This window comes from Sitophilus oryzae, unplaced genomic scaffold, assembly GCF_002938485.1.
Source record: "Sitophilus oryzae breed Bouriz unplaced genomic scaffold, Soryzae_2.0 scaffold_1576_pilon_pilon, whole genome shotgun sequence".
Classification (NCBI taxonomy): domain Eukaryota; kingdom Metazoa; phylum Arthropoda; class Insecta; order Coleoptera; family Curculionidae; genus Sitophilus; species Sitophilus oryzae.
In genome coordinates this window covers 17,487,616-17,505,223 of record NW_022146254.1, presented here as the reverse complement: position 1 = coordinate 17,505,223, position 17,608 = coordinate 17,487,616, and the positions used below count along the sequence as shown (strand labels likewise).

General features: G+C 30.9%; 2 protein-coding genes across 2 annotated transcripts in view; both read right to left on the bottom strand.

Annotated features, from left to right (window-relative positions):
- LOC115879198 overlaps nucleotides 1-17,608 on the bottom strand; it is a 42,218-nt gene that overhangs the window by 8,580 nt on the left and 16,030 nt on the right. Inside the window, exons 6-9 of the mRNA XM_030895890.1 lie at nucleotides 16,742-16,758; nucleotides 15,140-15,362; nucleotides 14,807-14,940; nucleotides 7,566-7,718 (exon numbers count right to left, since the gene is read on the bottom strand). Coding sequence (XP_030751750.1) covers nucleotides 7,566-7,718; nucleotides 14,807-14,940; nucleotides 15,140-15,362; nucleotides 16,742-16,758 — 527 coding nt within the window. The remainder of the gene's footprint in view (nucleotides 1-7,565; nucleotides 7,719-14,806; nucleotides 14,941-15,139; nucleotides 15,363-16,741; nucleotides 16,759-17,608) is intronic.
- Nucleotides 4,450-16,933, bottom strand: LOC115879321 (protein takeout-like). Its single transcript, XM_030896091.1, has 5 exons — nucleotides 16,805-16,933; nucleotides 15,140-15,362; nucleotides 14,807-14,940; nucleotides 7,566-7,718; nucleotides 4,450-4,693 (listed from the first exon to the last, which is right to left on the bottom strand). The coding sequence occupies exons 1-5, from the start codon at nucleotides 16,872-16,874 to the stop codon at nucleotides 4,542-4,544; spliced, it is 732 nt and encodes a 243-aa protein (XP_030751951.1). The 5' UTR covers nucleotides 16,875-16,933; the 3' UTR covers nucleotides 4,450-4,541.

Here is a 17,608-nt window from a genome sequence, read left to right as displayed (position 1 = left end):
CACTCCTCGCGTCGTATTCTTAGTCTGTCACGACCGACCCGTCCAAGCACAACTGCAACTTCGTACTGCCTGTCTAGCCGACTAGCCGGCAGTGAATCTCGAGTACGAACGCAAATTGGGTAAACGTAAATTCGTCCGGCAACTTGCTATGTTGCTAGTAGCCTGGTCTTCTCTGTATATAGCTATACTTCATAATATCAGCTATACTTCATGAATCTTGATACACGTCTTCTATGCATCAAAATGCTTTTTTTGGTGTACAAACAATTTTATTTATTTGAACCAGTCAGTGGCGTCTATACGGGTTTTATGCTAAATAAATTTGAAAAAAAATGATACGCCACTAGCTTCTCTTAAAATAAACATTACTTTCAAAATTTTCATTCATTTCTAAATAATTTTTACCTTTTTTTGACTGTTTTTGGCAACAAAAAAAATTGTACATCAAATCATTTTTATGCATAGGATGATGTATCAAATTTCGTAAAGGTAGCTGCAATAACATCAGTGTTATTATAAATATTTTTTAGAAAATCTTACCACCCAAACCCGTATCCCAAAAGTTATAATATTTGGGACATACATTCATATAAAGTTTCTTTCTTAGAATTGGTCCAAGAATCGCCCTCTTAAATATTAGCCTGTCATTAACGAACACCCTGTACATACGCAATAAAATTATAGTAAACTAGTTATCAATTTTGCTATTATGGGTCACTAAGACTAATGTAATTATCATAACATAAAAAAAATTAACGGTTATTATACAAATTAACTAAAATAACTGTTTAATATTAAAACAACTGTATAAAGCCATGATATTAATCAAAATTGATATCTTACTAGTGTAAATTGTACACTAGTTCCTGGTTACCCTTTACTTTGCAAAAATACAGGGATTCTTTCAAAATAACAACCTTAATTAGTTAATTTGAAAAATCATTATTTAGTTTTAAAACTAATCAAATACCTATTTTAGCTGTAACATATGTATAACAAATACTTACGTAATTTGCACCATGCGGTCTCAATCACAAGAACATATAACAGAAATACTTGAACTACCTTCATTGTGTCACTCTATATGTCTTAGTAAAACACCAAACTGTTTCAAATTCAGTTTCAACATCCTCTTTTATATACAATACTATTCGGTTAATGGCATTTTTATGACCATTGCATTAAAATGTCTTTATCAAACTGAATTCTACACGTTCAACAGAAAATTTTCGTATTGGCCATAGACTTAAGGTAATTATTACTATATTATGTTATTTGGTCATTGTACTTCCTGCACGAATAATTAGAGGAAAATTTGCAAGTTTGTTGTTGCTTTATTTAAACAAAGGCTGTATTTTAAATAACGCTTTATAAGTTTATTTTAATTTCTTTTATTTTTAAAAATAATAGCAATGAACTCAATTGTGGCGTACATCATTTTTTATTTACAAAAATGTCAGTTTGAGAATGGCTTTAAAAAAATGAGAAGGTAAGTGTTTGAATTAATATTTAATAGTATGAATGGTATCATTGTTAGTATAAATTAATGAGCAATAATAAATTAAATGCTTGGGATTTACAATCAATAATGGGAGTAAGACATTGAGTCAGGTGAATAAAGTCAAGTAAACGCTTTAACTTTAAAGTTTTTAAGTTACTACTCGTTGGAAGTTGAATAATAAAAGTACTTACTCATGCTCGAAAGTAAATACTCTAGCTCACCTTAATAGCAAGTAAATACTTAAAATTCGATGATTAAAATAAAGTAAAGGCTCCCACTTGTAAGCAAGTTCTCGTTTTTGTGTAAGGTAGGTCCGTGTCATACTTAAATATGAATTTTAAGCAAAATGGCTACTTTTATGCATGTACGTGCGAGAAAAAAATATAAGCCACAATGCTTGTATTATTATTTGTATATCCCATGAGTGTAATTGTAGTTATGAACTGAAAAACATAGGAATATATATACATATATTACCTCTATCTTTATAATAAAGAATAAATTACACTATTAGGTACTTAACATATTATAAATGACATACTATGCTAATATACGAGTAAATATACCTTTATTTTCGGTTATAATATTATAACATATGTACAAATAAGAAAAAAATCTAGAAATTCGTTTAATTCAAAATCAAAAACTCCTTTAAAACACCATCAGTATCAGCAAATGTTACCAGTTCTTTTTGCGTGCTACTGGTGCTAGTGTCTGATTCCCTAAGCCTTTTCAACAATTCAATTATTCTTCACGCATAATTTGGAGACGAGTCAGCCGTAACTGCTCCACTAAAACTAAGCGCTGTAATTCGGATGTTAATAGCTGTGCTGTTTCTTCAGTTTCACTCTGTAATTTTCTTTTTTTCTGTGTACTTTTCGACAAATCTTTGGTTGCGTCAGGAGTAACAGGCACGGGTTGAACTGTATTTTCCACGGAATCTCGATTGCCTTTAAAACATTCTGTTCCAATATTAACACTACCGGGAGTAGAGGTAGATGGCCGATTCACCATCAAGCGGTGGCGGTTGAGGCGCACTGCGCATGCGCGTAAATCAGGTAAGAACGGTTAAAATACGCTAATAAAAAAAGAATAAACAGGTTTGAACAGCTTTGAACTGCTTTAAACCGCTTTTTAGCTTAAAACAACAGACCTGTTAATTTTTTGTTCATACCTGTTTATTTCTGTTTTAAAGCGGTTCAAAGCTGTTCAAACCTGTTTATTCTTGTTTATTAGCGTATTTTGACCGTTCTTATCTGATTTACGCGCATGCGCAGTGCGCCTCCACCGCCACCGCTTGATGGTGAATCGGCCATCTACCTCTACTACCGAGTACTTTGACAAAAACAGGGTTCTCATCAGATTTCATCAGACGAAGAAATTCTTTTTCCCAATCCAGTAATTTAATTGGTTTATTCCCAGTTGCTTGTATGTTATTTAATAACTTTTTCAGTTGACTGACAGTTATTTCCTTTCCAGTATGTTGTATGTATTCTTTTTTTATAGCTACCCATGCTTTTTCTTTGCGTTCCACCCCTTGTGGTAACATAGACTTGTCCAGGACAACTATATTGGTTTTATTATATTTGCAAAGACCGCTCTACTATCACTACTCACTTTGTTTGTGCAATCATCGTCATCATCACTAGAAGCTGAAGACATTACTGCTACGTATATATTTTGTTCTTGAGAAGAATAAAAATATCTGACAAAAGAATTTGATGGGTTCCAAACTAACTCTGCAAACGCGAGAATGACTTGATAAATCGTTTGACCGTAAACATAAACATTCCACGTGAATAACGATCCAACGAGTAAATACTTGCGAAGAAAAGTCGCGGCAACAAAAGTAAACTCTCACAAGTAAAAGCACTCTCTTATGCACATGTTGGGCGAGCAGATACTTTACTCGAGAGTAAACTCTTATAAGTATTTCCTTGTTTTTATTCACCTAACCCATTATTATCTGTGCTTAGAAAAATAAAATCAACACTAAGACCGCGAACACTTTTAAATTTGTATTATACAGACATTCTTCACATTTCTTTACATTTCTTCACATCTTCTTCATTTCTTCTTCATTTTCTTTTATTTTTTCATTCTCTTCTTTACATTTTTTCATTTCACTAAGATTAAAATCGACCTATCGTATTCTTTAAACGCAAATATCTTGAAAACCGTTCACCTTTTCTAACTAAAGAAAGAGTACTGGTTTTACGTAAAAGAGTTCTAGCTTTTTATATCATTTGTAGTAATTACTGTATCTGCTACAAGGATACAGTATCTCCCTAATGGAAAGGTTAGTTTAGTTTGGTTAGTTTACCCTTTCGGCTGTTACGGAATTTTTGCCATTCGGTATGGCATTAAAATGTATGTAAAAGTAACAAATTTCAGGAAGAACGGTTTACCAATACTCTTAAATATAAACAAAATATATTACTTTTATTTAGCCTTTTGAGGGCTGTAACTTTTTCGGGAAGCATTTTAGGGCATATGTTTATAGAAACTATTTGTTTTATTTTTATCTGTAAAATCACCCACTAAAGTTCGATACACTATTTTTTACACCCTGTATACTCTTTTAGTCACATATTTACAAATACATAAATACTCTGTCGGGTAGCTTTCTAGCTATTTCTATTGCAAGTCGCCTTTTATGTGGAAACGATGTTAAAAATATTAACACAATCTTTATTCTGAAAAATAAATGATATATCGAGAAAAAATTAAGCCAAAATTTATTATTAAGTCTATTTTCAAATCTGTAACGGTTTTTTTGTCAAAAAATGACCTAATGTTCTCCAGATGCATATCCAAGGTTCGATACCCAAAGAAACTGATAATTTTATTTTTTCACGATGTGCCGTGCCAGAGGGTAGAGTAGAGAAATATTATTGTATGTTAAATTATTCTGTCAGGATATAAATGAAAATGCATTTTTATTAAATTTAAAAACGTTTTATTAGTATCTTTTTATTGGTTGTTATAATAAGAAAATTGCCATTAGTTTTAAAGCTTATCACACGGATATATGATGTTGCTATTCTGCAAAATAGTCTTTATAGGGAAATGTTTTACTGAAAATGGTTGCCACATCCCTAATGGCTTTTCGCATAGTTGATCTAATTGACGATCCTAGTTCAGCAAACACCTCTTTGGAATTTTCATTCAAGAATTTGTTCATATTGTCAGCTAAAATGTTAGTAAATGTCATCACAGTGTACAAGGTCAATCAATAAATACCTTTGAATAAAAAGATTAATGAAGGAGTATAATGCTATCCATGTATTCATGCATGGTCGACGGAAAGAGAACTCTAGGGTGGGGATCCTTGACAGTTCTGTTTGACTATTAATTTGACACATTTGAATTTGATTTGAGATTTTTTGGATTGGTCAGTCTTTATTGAGCTTATTTTTGTTATTTATTATTTATTCTACTACAGAGAGTTGTATAAAAGTGGTAGATCTAGAAGGCAATTGTGACAGAACTTAAATTAAAAGTGACACTATTGCGATTTATTGCGGTCAAAAATCGAGGAAAATAATGGAATAACTTTTCGCTAGCAAGTGACTATATAATATACATATGTGTAGTAAACCAATCATTTTTGAAATTCACAACGTAAAATAAAACAACAAATTATTGAGTCTACCCCCAGTCTACCTTACTATTATCGTTTTGAATAAAATTAGAACGGCACTGATAAATCGGAATTTAAGTCGGCCATTTTGGAGTCCCGTCGCGGTCGATCTAAGATTTTTGATATGCTCCTTCCCTATTATTTTTATTCAAAGATAAAAACAGTATAATATTGTGGTATTCTAATATTGTTATTATTTGACTTTACAGGCGAGCCACAAAAAATACATTTTTACTCCAAATAGAGAATGTTATTTTTTTCCAAACGTCACAAATAATTTTTGAAACAAATTCAAACGTAAATAATATAAAAAATATACCGTAATTATACAGGGTGAATTTTAAATAAGTGCAAATATTTTCAGGGCTGGTAGATCTCGATAAAACATATTTTCTCTTTACCGTTTTTCAAATAAGTCCAAAATATCCGAGTTATTTCCAAAAAAAAAGAACTTTTGCTTAAATTTTGAGAACCACAGGATCTTTTCCGGGTTTTCCTTTTTGTAAATTTAATCTATGTTGCCATATTATCAATAAATTATGATTTTTAACTAAAAAAAGTAAAATTCCAACAATTTTTCTTATGAAAGATACCTCGTTATCGTGTTTCTGGGGTCGAAATATACAGGATGGCCCATCGAAATCGTTCCGCAAGGCATAACGGCCAGGGTAAATTTTTTTTCAGAAAATTTAAGAACACGTCAATTTTGTTTGTAAGGGGGACTACTTTTGCCCCAAAAATGTTTGCAAAATCTTCAACCCTCTAAGCGGGGGTGTCATCCCCCAATTTTTTTCAAATGGGAAGGGGGTCAAGTGGTACCGCAATGAAAAGGGCTGTTTATTCTCTATACTATCCCGCTTCGTTTTTGAAAATCGGTCGAGTCATTGAGAAAATATGAAGGATTGAAATTTGAAAAGTTTATTTAAACATTTATCAGAGTAAATGATAAGGATAAATTCCTTCGACCAATTTGCTGTTTTTTTCTTATTATTTCTAGATGTTTACGCATTTTTTCACTTGCCACAAGGATGAACGATCGGGTTAGGTAGAGTGTACTTTCTTTTTGAACGGTGTAGTTAATTGGCACAACTGTCGTTACTGGGATGAGGACAACCCCAGGGTTTTTCACGAGGTGCACGCACAAAACCCTCAGAAATTGAAAGTGTGGGCTGGTATTTTTAGAAATTCTAGAGTCCTTTTTTTCTGAGAGTCCTTTTTTTCTTCCTGGAAATCTATAAGGTGATAAATACTTGGATTTACAGAAAAATACCATCGACCCAGCCCTAACTGACATCATAGAGAACAATCCTGGATACGTTGAAACAGAACTAATATTTCAACAAGACGGTGCACCTCCACATTACTCTCAAAATGTGCGTAATTATTTAAACAATAACTTTCCCGTTCGGTGGATAAGACGAAGGGGTGCAATTGTGTGGCCTCCCCGGTTACCCGTCTTGACTCGTTTAGACTTTTTTCTATGGGGACACATAAAAAGTAAAGTATAGCACTCCACCCGCCTCATTAGAAGACCTGCGAAGACGAATTATTGCTGTTTGTCGCGAAGTGAAGTTGGAAGTTCTGCAGAATGTTCTAGAACGGATTGAAAACAATTTGTTTTACTGTATGGAGGTTGACGGGCAACATTTTCAGCATTTGCTTCATTAATAAGATAAGTTTTTTTTAATTAATTCAATTTATGCGTTTTTTGCAAAAAGTACTTTTCAAATTTCAATCTTTCATATTTTCAAAATGACTCGACCGATTTTTAAAAGCGAAGTGGGAAAATATAGAGAATAGAAAGCCCTTTTCATTGTGATGCCACTTGACCCCCCTTCCCATTTGAAAGAAGTTGGGGGATGACACCCCCGCTTAGAAGGTTGAAGATTTTGCAATTATTTTTGGGGCAAAAGTTGTCCCCCTCACAAACAAAATTGACGTGTTTTTGGATTTTTTGAAAAAAAAAACCCTGGCTGTTATGCCTTGCGGAACGTTTTTGATGGGCCACCCTGTATAATAGAATAATAGCTCCCGTATATAGCGTTTAACGCCCTTGGGAGTAGCAAGGTACAGCACTACGCTTCAACCGCCTATTATTACCTCAGGATTGTGAATCCCAAGTACTCATTTAAGGCTGAGTCGACCTAGGTACCCAAACTATTTTTATTTTAATAAAAATAGTCGGCTGATGCAATGCCGGGTGTGGGATTCGAACCCACTACCTTCAGATTGGTAGACGAGAGCCTGTACCTCTACCCCACCGGGCACCTTGCGGTCGAAATATACTAACCCTAAAATATTTGCACCTATTTAAGACTCACCCTGTATATCGAGTCAATCACGTCACAAAATGTAGTACTTTTTATTTGTTTTTTTTTATTTAAAAATAATATATTTATGTCTATTTTTAATAATACATACCGAGTTCCTTGTTTCCATTAAACAAATTCTCCATATGGAAATAGGCATGTTCGCTACTTGAGGTTAGCTCATCGTTAGGTAAAATATTAAAGTAAGTTTCTCCATCCCGGTCGTACAATTCAATGTGGAATGTATAAACAAAATCGGAGTTTTCTGAAATAAAAATACATACGTGAATTATTAAACTACATATTATAGAAAATTATCCAAAGCTGTATAGTTTTAATATCAACGAGTATTCCAGGTACTATACTACTACTTATTACAATATATCTTATCTATAAATCCACTAAGTCTAGAATAGACAATATAATATAATATATTTTCGGTAAGTAACAGATTTTTTTTGTTATGTCAAATTTGTTCTTAAATAAGAGAAGATGTCCTGATATATCTAGGCTTTTACCACAGAATATAATGTGCTTTTACATAAAACAGATATTTTCTATACAGGGTCCGGCAATAGCGTCGGGCATCTGTAGCTCCTAGAATAAAAAACTTGAGAATTTTGTTTAAGTGCAAACCTAAAGTATGTACCAGGATGTATTTCAGGAACATATTGTAACTTCTATAGGGTGGCTCAAAAAAGTGTGAGTGGACCTGGATGATTTTTTTAAATGGAACACCCTGTATATTATTGCATTTTTGGCTTCCTTTCAGATCACTTTACATGACCCTAAGATATGAATAAATATATTTCGATAGTTTCAGAGATATTAAAAAATAAATCAAAAATATATATTTTTCAGCCCTTCTTAAAAAAATTATTAAAAATACAAGAACTGTTCTGAAATCAAAACTATGTTAGGTATTTATTTTAGATAATCTGTTCTTACTTTGCTATAAATATGGTAATAGTAAATCATACAGGATGTTCAATATTCTACGCCAAACTTTCTAAAATATAAAATATTTTTTCTTTGTTATTTTAAATGGAACACCCTGTATATTATTTTTTTATTAGATGGAGAGTTAAAAAATGAACATTTAGAGTATTTCAAAATTTTTAACGGTTTCGCAGATACGCGCAGTATTATTTCATATGGCGCTTTCAATGAGAGAAAAATCATTGGGTGGGGCTTTGATAAAAATTTACTGTGGAAAATGCCATATGAAATATAAACCCGCAAATATCTGCGAAACCGTTAAAAATTTTGAAATACTCTAAATAAAAAAAATGTTCATTTTTTAATTCTCCGTCTATTGAAAATATAATATACAGGGTGTTCCATTTAAAAAAACAAAGAAAAATTATTTTATATTTTAGAAAGTTTGGCGTAGAATTTTGAATATCCTATATAATTTACGATTTTCATATTTATAGCAAAGTAAGTACAGACCATCTAAAGTAAGTACCTAATATAGTTTTGATTTCAGAACAGTTCTTATATTTTTAATAATTTTTTTAAGAAGGGCTGAAAAATATATATTTTTGATTTATTTTTTAATATCTTTGAAACTATCGAAATGTATTTATTTATATCTTAGGGTTATCTAAAGTGATCTGAAAGAAAGCCAAAAATGCAATAATATACAGGGTGTTCCATTTAAGAAAAATCAGCAAGGTCCACTCACACTTTTTTGAGCCACCCTATAGAAGTTAAAATATTTTCCTGAAATACATCCTGGTACATACTTTAGGTTTGCACTTAAACAAAATACTCAAGTTTTTTATTGTAAGAGCTACAGATGCCCGACGCACTATTGTCAGACCCTGTATTTTTGAAACACTTTTTCTTCACTGGCAATATTCTCAGATTTATGCATGTATGAAGGAATCCATAGCCAAATATATAGAAACAGTATATTCAAACAATTAGTTGTAATTTTTAGTGCTTATTTAATTTTAAGAAGAAAATTCTCAATAAAACATATTTTGATAATAAATCTAAATTAATGATATGAAATAAGAATTATTCCTTAGAGGAAATCTTATTATATTTGGGTAAATATCCAAATGGCATGTTAATTACCGTAATAATTGTCATTAATATATTATCTCATTAAATTGGTAAAATTTTAATGAAAAGAAAATCTATTAATTTATTGCTAATGAGTGAAGGTCAGAAAAATTCCTGAATAATTTACTGACGATGTGGAAATGTATCAATAAAGTGCATATATATTTATAATGTATACTGATAAAACGATGTTGATAAGAATGATATAGGTGAATATGTGAGTTTTACTAATTTTTATTTAATTTAATTGTTTTATTCCATTATAAATATTCCGGTGCAGGATTTGCATTATAAAATATTAGTTTAAATTAAATGTACAGAGTGTCCCATTTTTATGTGTTTTGCAGGGTTACTCGTTCATAAGTAGATATTCCAAGATGCTGTTTTTACATCACTCGGTCACTTTTTTATCAAACTAAAGATATGTACTTGCACTTGATCAATTGACATAATTTGTCGAGTTTAGACGGTCATAATATTGCATTCATGCGAATTGAATTCATGTGACTTGATCAACTCACTTGACTTGTTTAAATGTGCCTTAACAGTTTCAACGTTACTGAAGCCTAGAAAGAAAATTGGGAAAATAGTGAACACCTTCATCGGCAGTTGCCATGCATAACAGAGAAACCACCGGGTTTTAAACTACTGCCACAAATTACCTATAACAGATGCGAAAGAAAGCGACTGCATCGGAAACCGCTCGGCAAACCCGACACGCCTATTGAGTGGTGTAAATACACCAGTCGTTTAGTCCGGAAACCTATGCTGTGTCGTATTCGCTTGCTGGAATGACATAGTGCGTAGTTATATGTTTCTTTTTAAAAACGCGTGTAGGATTTTTGTTGAACTTTTGAACTGTTATTTCTAAGTTTTGGTAATTTGTACATCTTATTTAAAATGGGATGCAAATGTGTTTATTTATAAGGAAAAGAAAGATATTTATAGTATAAAAAATTAATTTATTTAACAAAATTTAATTAAAAATGTTTTCCATTAGTTCTATCGGACTTTTTTCGACTATATAAGTAAACTTTAATACATCAAATATTTTCAATCTAAGAAATCATTTAATGATGTAAATAAGAGGAAATTTATCACATGGGTGGTCAAATTTTATAGTTTTCATTATATCAAACAGCCTCTGAGAAATGTTTTCAACTCAAAATGCCTTTAATTATGTTTGACTACATCATTAAAAAGGGTCTTCAAATACATCAATGTGATATTTGTCTAAAATTTGCAAAAGAATCCGAATCTCTGGATAACTCGAAATTATTTACCCATTTAAAAGCCTTTGATCATGAAAGTGGAAAAAATTGTTCATTTTATTTACAGGCTGGAGAAATTATTTATATTAAATTTTGATTAGTTTTGCACTGAAGAAAACATTCAGAGGCTGTTTGATATAATGAAAACTATAGAATTTGACCACCCATGTGAGAAATTTCCTCTTTTTATTTATTTACATCATTAAATTATTTATTAGATTGAAAATATTTTATGCATTAAAGTTTACAAAAAATAAAGATTTATATAGTCGAAAAAAGTCCGATAGAACCAATAGAAATGTAACTATTTTGTCACATCTTTAATTAAATTTTGTTAAATAAATTAATTTTTTATACTATAAATATCTTTTTTTTTCCTAATCTCGTACGAGCTGATATAATATGACGAGCAATCTATTAAATTACTGTGAGATTATACAGAAAAGTCCACAGACTTCGAGACATAGGAAAATCAAGTCCATTTAGCGTGTGTCCAAATTTTGACAAGTTTTCAAAAATGACAGTTTTGTTTAGACTGGCGTTTAATTTCACCTGACTTCTCGGTGAATGATTTCTTTTTATGGGGGTACATAAAATCTAAAATTTACGGCCATGAAGAAATTCAAAACTTGGAGCAGTTAAGGCAGAAAATATTTAATGCCTTTGACACTGTCACCCCTGATATGTTATCCAATGTGAGAAGGGGATTTTATGATCGTTTGGTTTAATGCAAGAGGGAGGCACTTTTGAACAATTTTTGCAATTTTTTAAATTTCATTATCCTGTTTTTTACCGTTTACCCATTACCTACCTTGACGAACATGGGAAAACGAAGGTCCTTTTCAGGATCACAAATATTTTTATTGAGAAAATTGGTAACTTTTTTTTGGATTAAAAAACAAAAGTTGTTAATATAATACCAATTTAAAAGTGTTTTAGTAGTTTTAATACACACTATGATATAAAATTTATTATTATTATAATGTACATTATTAATACTATTGTTCATTCGAAATGGCATTAAGGCCCAATTGCAACAATGATTTAAATTTTTCTTAAAGATAAGTAGAGCTTAGAATGAGCTGTATTTATATTTACTTTAATATTCACCTTAAATGAGGGAATTTGACTGATACAGTTTTTGAATTTGAATTGTTTTTAATGATACTAACAATTTTAGTTCAATTTTTAATAAAATTTATTTAATATTAATAGAAATCCAAGAGATTTGAAACCGTGCCGTGGCACATATTTTTCTTTCTTAACTTAGCTGTTGGAAGAGATATTTATATTTTTTGGTAAATGTTTTACTACGCTTATGGTGTATACGGTGGTATCATACTAATTAATTACGAAAAAAAAAACGTATTAAAATGTTAACAAAAGGTACAAAACTAGTATTGACGTATAGCACACATCAAGTACAGGGTGTCTCACTAAGAATAGCTCTCGGCTGTATCTCGGAAAGTATTAGTCGTAGAGCTTGCGGAAAAAAATATTTATAACTAAAGAGAGCATGAAAAATTGCTGGAAATTATTTTCAAGTTTTTAGAGCGGCCGCTAGAGGGCGCAACTGCTATTAAAAATAAAAAAGGAGTTTTTACACAATTTTGCCTAGATAACGGATAGTATGAATAATAAATTCATAATCTTCAGTAAATTTGGTATATTTTATTATTGTTAGAACCATTTTCCCCTATCTGTCAAAATAAAGTGGTGGGGGAAGGTTAGATCTATTTTTATTTAAACATTAATAACTCCGGACTGGATGAACGGAATCTAACAAACGGGGGTTCGTTTAAAAGAGTGTTGTTACTCTATATTATAGCGTATAAACAATAATAATAAGCTGTTGAATGTAGACGCTAGGGGGTGCTGTCTTACAATTTAACAAACATTGCGCGTTTTTTCAAAAAAAAAATGCGATAGTTTATATAATTTTAGCTGATAGTAAAGAGTAATAAAAGTTTAAAAAGTTAGCGAAAACCGCATCTTGATATTCTCTTTCAAGCCGAAGATATTAGCAAAATTATAATAAATGCGAAAAAACAAGCCTTTAATTACCTTAATTTTTTAACACGGTTACAGTACCCCTCTTGATTATAACCATTCTAATAAAAAATAATATAGAAACGATTAGTGTATTCTAAAATCGACAATATACCAGAATACGATAATACCAGATGTATTAATATCTAATAATTAAGATATCAATGACAGTGAATAAGAAACGACGCCTCAGTGAAGTCATGGTAGGCTTTGGAAAAAAGATGCTTTTGGCGTATAGTATAAACGTCAAAGAGTTATTAAATCAGCATTTTGATAGTCTTAGCAGCGTTTTTCCTTTTTTGAAGAAAGGCATTTTTAGAAAAGCAACCAAAAGATAAAAAACGCTGCTGAGACTATCAAATTGTTGATATAATAATATTTTGAGTTTAAACTATCTCTTTAAAAGCAACTTTTTTTCAAAGCCTACCATGAATTCACTGAGGCGTCGTTTCTTAGTCACTCTCATTGATATCTTAATTATTAGATATTAATACACCTAGTATTATGGTATTCTGGTACATTGTCGATTTTTTGAACGAAATAATCTTTTCTATAGGATACTGTGTTAGAAAGATAAGGTAGTTACGGGGCTTATTTTTTCGTATTTATTATAATCTTGCTAATAACTTTGGTTTGAAAAAAGATATGAAGATGCGGTTTTCGCTGAATTTTTAAACTTTTATTACTCTTTAGTATCAGCTAAAATTATATATACTATCGCATTTAACTTTTTCGAAAAAACGCGTAATGTTTGTTAAATTTTAAGACAGCGCCCCCTAGGGTCTGCGCTCAAAGACTTATTTTTATTGTTTATATGGTATAATATAGAGTAAGAAACTTACCCACTTATTGGATTCCGATCAACCAATCCGGAGTTATTAACATTTAAATATAAACAGGTCTAACCTTCCCCCACCACTTTATTTTGGCAGATAGGGGAAAATGGTTCTAACAACAAATATGCAAAATTTACTGAAGATTATGAATCTATTATTTATAATATCCGTTATCTAGGCCAAATTGTGTAAAAACTCCTTTTTCTTATTTTTAATAGCAGTTGCACCCTCTAGCGGCCGCTCTTCAATACTTTCCAAGATACAGCCGAGAGCTATTCTTAGTGGGACACCCGGTACATATAATATCAGAAAAATAATTATCGAATTCAATAAGAAAACGCTAAAAAGGTCGACTGTTCAGAGTGGACTCTTTATTTACCTATGAAACGGAACTCGTGGCACTGTATTATCGCTGCAGCTTTTACACTTGAAAGCTGAACTAATCACCATTGTAATAAAGTTTATACAAAGTTCACTACAGACAAACTATTAAAAATCGCTAAAATTTTCGCTAATGACCAGCTGATGACTCATTCGTTGACACCAGCAAAATGACGTGTAATGTCACAAATTCTGCTGCAGCCCGTATATGGGAGTTACATGTCCTTGTATTCTTTAGTGAATGGTAAAAGCCAATCCCCACGGCGCCGTGACCGTGGCGTGACTGCAGTACCGAAGACAAACGGTGAAATATAGTGAGGAGGAAGGTCCACTGAGATCTTAACCTGTCGAGATGGTCGATTTCCTGACTGCCATTAAAAATGCAATTGAATACATAAATGGATTAAATGTGCGTTTGTGATGGTTTTGTTTGCAATATTTTACCCGGTATTCATTATTTGTTTCTTGTACTTTTTTATCTTTTGTAGACGTGTAAGTGGTTTGTATTTTTATTTTTTGATGTCTAGCCATACGATAAATCTGTAGTACTAAAGCAGAATCCGATATGTCAAGAGAAATAATGTTAACATATCGGGTTCTGCCTTAGTACCACAGAAATAATGTCCGCTAGGACTGGACTGGCTCGGAAAATGTTTACAAGGTGGCCACTGACGCCAGGTACTAAATGCGTGTAGATCAGCCTTTATATTTGCTAACGTTTTATTGGAATCAACAGTACTTACCAACTGTCACATTTATAGGACCGCTGCCTTCAATTGGCATCATTAACAATTTGCCATTTATCTCGTAATTTCCTAGAACCTCCAATCTCTTAGATTTTAGATGCATCGTGAAAGCTAGTTCATCACGATGATGTCTACAAAAATTAAGATTTACAAAGAATAAAAAAAAATCAGTGAAACAAAAAATTTCAATCAAAATAATACTATACATGAAACTATAATAATGTATGAAATTTCAGAACTCTAAAATAAATTAATAAATGATTTTCTGACGGAAATTGTTCAAAATTAATATTGAGTTTCAATTAAAATATCGAACAAATTATTTCTTACGTATAATCCACTAATTCCATCGTATCCAATCCATTGACAATGATGTCGGTCATGGTTAGTTTAAAATTAGGACCACTTTCAACTTCTATTTTGGGCAATTTCAGTGGCATCAAAGATGGTAAATGGTACTTTTCATCACCTTTTAGTAGAGTTGGTATGGCATCTTGTCCAGATTTAAGGGAGCAAGCATCGTCGTACATTTTACATGGTTTTATATAAGGGGCTAATAGAAGAGTAATAAGATAATTTATTTATAATGAATATTAATTAATAACTAAAAAAAATAACTAATAATTATTAATTCTTTTATTAATTTTACTTTTTAATTTATTCTTTTATTAAATTTTTATTAAAAATGAAGTAAATTTACAAATCTTTTTTTAATAGAAGTAAATTTGAAGTAAGCCTAGAAATAAAAAAAATTTAGATTTTTTATAATTTAAAAATGATCTTATTACTAATATTTTTATTTGACAATCAAAAAGAAATATAAAAAATTGAATTTGAATTAAATTGAAAAGTTAGTTTCTAAACTATGTTTTCAAAAGCACATACTATTGATCGTTTGCACTACTGATTGTTAAACTGGTTGATTAATTTTTATAAAGTTTTAGAAAATAATTTCCTAGTTATTTCAACAGATTTGTTTGTACTAAACCGTATTCTATAGTTAATTTTGTAAGATAATTATATATTTACTTTGAATATGGTAGACAATGATTCAATATTTAAACAAACCGAATTTCGGACTTCCATTGTCTTTATTTATTAACTCTGAAAAGTGTCCTAACAAAAAAAAATCAGAATCATCAAAACAAAAGAAAGAGTGCTTCTACCTGGTACCTTGCGAGTGCGGTGAGTATAGTATATTAGAGAGACAAAAGCCCGGATTGTCCACAAAGAACCCCATTGGAAAAAACGTAAAATTAAAAAGAGGCCGTATTCATATCTAACAATAATAAAATCTTTATTTTTTCCAAATATAAAAAAAATTGGTCAAGTGCGAGTCGGTGTCGCGCAGGAGGGGTTCCGTACCATTCATTATCTATACAACATTAGTCACTATATTATTATAAACTTTTTTTTCCGATTTAGCTGAAATTTTGAAAGCGCGTATAAGTAATTTAAAAAAAATGAAGAAATACATTACTAAAAATTATATTAATCAATAATAGATATGTAAAAAGTACAAATAAATATGTAAAAATATGTAAAAATTAAAAAAAAACGATTAAAAAAAGTCGCCTTGACTAGGATTCGAACCTGCCTTACTATGGCTCTAACGTCATACCAGCGTAAAGTCCTAACGCTTTGACAACGCGGCCACCGAGGACTTGAAAGATTCTATATAAAATTCTTACTTAAAAGATAATGTTTAGTGGAAGTACTTTTTTATTTATAAACATTTATTTAATTCTTTAATTTTAGTATTTGTTCTTATGGCAGCAACATAGATACGTTATTTGTAAAAAATTCAACTGTCTAGCTATAACGGTTCAAGATCGACCTTTGTGACAGACGGACGGACGGATGGACGAACGGACGAACGGACGGACAGACGGACGGACAGCGAAGTCTTAGTAATAGGGTTCGCGTTTTTACCCATTGGGTACGGAACCCTAAAAAGTAAAGAAGTATAAAAAAAACTAAAAAAATAGAGCTTACGTAATGTGGTGTATCCTCCTTCAAAAATTACTAGTAGTACTAAAAACAGTACATCCATCGTCATGTCCATTTTATATATCTTTTGTATCTACGATGGCCGAACCTTCAAATATGCTACTCTTAAATTCTAAAAAGTATTATCTTTATATATTGAAATGCATGTGGTATATTTTTTGCAATAATAATAATAAATTTATGAGACTTTTTTAAGCATGTCATGTATGTGAGTTTAAAATAAATTTATAGTCATTTAGAGTTCATTAATAGAGATTTATGACAAATATAATATTTTTTCAATGACATTAACCAAAAATATGTCTTAAGACACGCAATTATTGATGCATTTATTTTTGAATAATTATTTTTTTATTATCTTAAATAATGGATGGGGACATTATATTATTGCAAGTTTTCTTCGCTGTAAGTTTTCTGAAAAGGTAAATGTGCCTTTTCAGAAAACTTGGCGTACTTCTAATTCAAACTTTAAATGCAACTTAAGTATTATTGTTTATTTTAAAGAAATTTCTTAAATTTGCTAATTTACAGGTTGGTACAACAGTTTAGTTTTATTTATTTAACTGCCCATGGTATTGAAACTTGGAGAGCCAGATGCTTATTCCTCTCTGAATAGAAGAATAAAAAGTGATTTAGTGTACTCTTCAAAATTGTTAAATATTCTGCTATAAGTACTTCACCTTAAGTGTAAATTGCTGAAACATCACTAAAAAATGTATTTAATTCTATTCTGGTGTTTTATAAAAAAAACAAGTCCTAAAATGTCGGAAGCATACTGTTGTAAGCATA

Excerpts from the sequence above, each read along its gene's own strand:
- LOC115879321 (XM_030896091.1), bottom strand. The coding sequence starts at position 16,874 with ATGGACATGACGATGGATGTACTGTTTTTAGTACTACTAGTAATTTTT. Across the intron at positions 15,363-16,804 it reads AGGAGGATACACCACATTAC|CCCCTTATATAAAACCATGT; the intron begins GTAAGCTCTATT and ends CTCTTCTATTAG. Across the intron at positions 7,719-14,806 it reads TCCTATAAATGTGACAGTTG|AAAACTCCGATTTTGTTTAT; the intron begins GTAAGTACTGTT and ends TTTTTATTTCAG.